Source organism: Sphaeroforma arctica, assembly GCF_001186125.1.
Source record: "Sphaeroforma arctica JP610 unplaced genomic scaffold supercont1.539, whole genome shotgun sequence".
Classification (NCBI taxonomy): domain Eukaryota; class Ichthyosporea; order Ichthyophonida; genus Sphaeroforma; species Sphaeroforma arctica.
This window is the reverse complement of record NW_014040019.1, coordinates 14,622-18,788: the sequence shown is the minus strand read 5'-3', so window position 1 is coordinate 18,788 and position 4,167 is coordinate 14,622. Positions and strand designations below refer to the sequence as shown.

Genomic DNA, 4,167 nt, shown 5'->3' with positions numbered 1-4,167 from the left:
TACCCAACCGAACCGTACGTACGTACCGACGCACACACACCACGACGTACTCGCACGCATAACCCCCNCGAANCGATTGCACGGCATACACCCNACGNTGCACGAATACAACCCCACGAACGTATGCACGCATACAACCCACGAACGTATGCACGCATACAGCCCCACGAACATATGCAAGCATACAACCCCACGAACGTATGCACGCATACAACCCCACGAACATATGCACGCATACAACCCCACAAACATATGCACGTATACAACCCCACTGACGTATGCACGCATACAACCCCACGAACGTATGCACGCATACAACCCCACGAACGTATGCACGCATACAACCCCACGAGCATATGCACGCATACAATCCCGCGAATGGATGTACGCATACAACCTCACGAACGTATGCACGCATACAACCCCACGAACGTATGCACGCATACAACCCCACAAACGTATGCACGCATAAAACCCCTCGAACGTATGCACGCATACAACCCCACGAACGTATCCACGCATACAACCCCACGAACGTATCCACGCATACAACCCCACGAACGTATGCAGACATACAACCTCACTCACCGCTTCGGCTTTAGCGGCTGCCCGTTGTCTCCTGCCTGGTCGAGTGGTCTTCTCGGACATTTGCGCATCTGCCAATGCGTTTACTTTCGTATCATTCGACTTCCCTTTCTTCGTGGTCTGCAGTGCAATTCAAAACGGTCAACGGTGTGAATATGTTAATTCGCACTCAAATATGTATTTGCATGTGTATACCATAAATAGGCCGATGCATCACACTAGGCAAAAGAATAACACGCGAACGCCAATCCTCTCAACACACAAGACTTGATGGTGTCGTTTGAATGAAGTGTAGCTAAGGAGAGAAGTTATATATATATATATGGCCATGATAGTATGCAATCACATGTCAACTGTAGCGCTCAATTGTGAGTTCTGATTGATCCCCGAAGAGGTGCGTTGCTCAATACTACGACACAACTGACTCAGCTGTGAGCATCGCGGCAACCAGGCATAGGCATACAACAACACAACACCAAAACTCGGAACAAAGACACTTACACCGAGCGAGAACGACATACAATTGAACATGCACGGGTATCAGGTTGAGTCATGCGGATGATACGCACGCCATTCTAGTACAAGCGCTACAGATACTTCCAACAACAACAACAAAAACCCCGAATATCACCATAGCAACCACAGACCCTATCGAGGGAAAAGGGTTTATACTGGCAGCAAACTTGTGAATGCATTGATCGGTTGACCACAAATACACAATATTAAACCCAGGTTTATCAACCCCATATCCGCGGCTTTGTGAATATTCATCGCACGTGCATGTGTGGGAAGTTATGTACTCGCATATAAAACCACGTTGAACGTAAACCGACACACGCGATACGGAAACTTTTTAACGATTTTTATGCGAAATACAACCGAGAGTTGTGCACACTTGCACGGGCAAACAGAATACTAGCCCAGCACAGGCGCACCATATGCATGTATGTATTTATATATTTATATGTATATGCATATATATATATATATATATATATATATACATGCACATGTATAGCCCAGCACAGGCGCACCATATGCATGTATGTATTTATATATCTATATGTATATATTTAGATATACACATACACGTGTATAAAATAGCCCAGCACAGGCGCACCATATGCATGTATGTATTTATATATTTATAGGGATATATATAAATATACACATGCACGTGTATAGTATAGCCCAGCACAGGCGCAAAATATGCATGTATGTATTTATATATATATATATACATACGTGTATAGTATAGCCCAGCACAGGCGCATAGCTTTATAGTCTGAGGCGAAGGACAACATAAAAAGCACGGTGACCTCAAATAAAACCCTAAAACCCTACAAACCACAAGGTCAAACGTATGCCTCTCCTGCCCAGCATCAGCAGTAGTTCAGTGTGTCCACACACACACAGTCGTACGTGGTTTGATAGCGTTCTCCCACTTGTTCACATGCTACTTCACGCACAGTTGTATCTAATCTCAACCAGCGGCCAGTCAACCCCATGGCAGGGATGACTGTGATAAGAAATGGAACGTTTTGACATGCACACACATGCATAGGCCAACGGACGAAATGCGATCCCGTACATATATGCCCATGCACAAACTGAACATATGACCTTGTAGGGAAACGCGTGCATGTGCAGAGATGTATATACACTTACGGCTGCAGTCGTGTTGGAGCCATCGGCCTTGGCCTTCGCACGCAGTTTCTGTAATGTGATCTTCCTGTTCTCTTTCGTCTGGGTTTTAAAGGCTTTCTGCTTGGCCCCTTTCTGCCCCTGCAGCATATAGAATGAGAGGATGGGTTGTTAGCGAGGACACTGATATGTATAGGTACGCCCACTACACACACATACAAATATTTAGAAGCCCCCTTGTAGATACGCAGACACGTAGACAACTTCAATGCTCAGATTAATAGTAACCAGACACAGACACAAGACGCTTGATTAAACAAGTTCAATGCTCACATCAATAGTACTCAGACACACATACATAGACACTTGATTAAACAAGTTCACTGCTCAAATCAATAGTACTCAGACACGCATACATAAGACACTTGATTAACAAGTTCAATGCTCAAAACAATAGTACTCAGACACACATACATAAGACACTTGATTAAACAAGTTCAATGCTCAAATCAATAATACTCAGACACACATACATAAGACACTTGATTAAACAAGTTCAATGCTCAGATTAATAGTAACCAGACACACAGACACAAGCCGCTTGATTAAACAAGTTCAATGCTCACATCAATAGTACTCAGACACACATACATAAGACACTTGATTAAACAAGTTCAATGCTCAAATCAATAGTACTCAGACACACATACATAAGACACTTGATTAAGCAAGTTCAATGCTCAAATCAATAGTACTCAGACACACATACATAAGACGCTTGATTAAACAAGGTCAATGCTCAAACCAATAGCGAAACACATACAATTTTCATGTCAACAGTTTACAAACCACCTACCGATGCGGCAGCGGTCGTCTGAGTTTTCTGAGTCCGCTGACGCTTTTGTGTTGGGTTTGGGTTTGCATCCGTCATCTGCGTGTCTACCTGTGTTCATAAATGCATATAGATACTCGGATTTAGATACCGAAACAATACCGGGACAATACCGGGACCCTGTCATCTGAAGGTATAGTGCCTCAGATACACCAGCGCGTGAGTTATAATCGTAGATGAGAGAGAGAGAAAACACATGCGCTTACACTTGTATAATCGGATACATACTTGTACAGCAATTGAACCTCACAATCCCCAAGGTATGTGTTACGAACACATCCAGGATCATGGAAACGAGGTCAGACACATACGCACATATACGAGAATGACAAAATAGTTCACGTTTTAAAACCTTAAACCCCTGAACCCTCACGAACTCAGAGGTGGATCCTTCGCAGTCAGCCACAAGAATCCCACTGCATTGTGCTCGGATACAAATACGAACACAAAAGGTATACTAACGCCCATCAACAATCGCATTACCCCCCCGCTCTCTCTCCTCCCGCAAACCGAAGAGAGGTGATACGAAGCAACCAGACGGACTTCCAACATGCATAGTCAAGGTATCACTGTGTGCGTCTGGGAGTGTGCTCGTCTATTGCTTAGATAGCTGGCACGAATCATAAACACTGACACAGACTCACATCGGCGGCTTTCTCTGAGCGATCCTTGCGCTTACCGGCAACGGTGGAGGTTTGTGGCATAGTCTTCGCTGGTATCTGCGTTTAAAAACATTGTGAGCATGTACGTCAGAGGTATTCAAACGGTGACCTACATAAGAAATAGCAGAAGATATACTGTAGAGGGAGTCAACAATGAATATATCTCGGTTTGGATATACCTTGGAATAACCAAGAAGAAGTATATCTTCATATATCACGGCAGGGCTAAATATAAAACGTAGATAGAAAAACAACACATGTATACGCACATAGATAAATGGCTACACATACAACATGCACATACATACACACCCAGACATATATCATATATACGCAGAAATATATATGAGCATATATATATATATATATATATTAATATTTATA

The 4,167-nt window shown here is 43.3% G+C and overlaps 1 protein-coding gene across 1 annotated transcript in view; it reads right to left on the bottom strand.

The window, feature by feature from the left end:
• Positions 1-4,167, bottom strand: part of SARC_07078 (hypothetical protein) — a 6,484-nt gene that overhangs the window by 1,538 nt on the left and 779 nt on the right. The window contains exons 2-5 of the mRNA XM_014298987.1: positions 3,766-3,840; positions 3,086-3,172; positions 2,254-2,370; positions 589-705 (exon numbers count right to left, since the gene is read on the bottom strand). Coding sequence (XP_014154462.1) covers positions 589-705; positions 2,254-2,370; positions 3,086-3,172; positions 3,766-3,840 — 396 coding nt within the window. The remainder of the gene's footprint in view (positions 1-588; positions 706-2,253; positions 2,371-3,085; positions 3,173-3,765; positions 3,841-4,167) is intronic.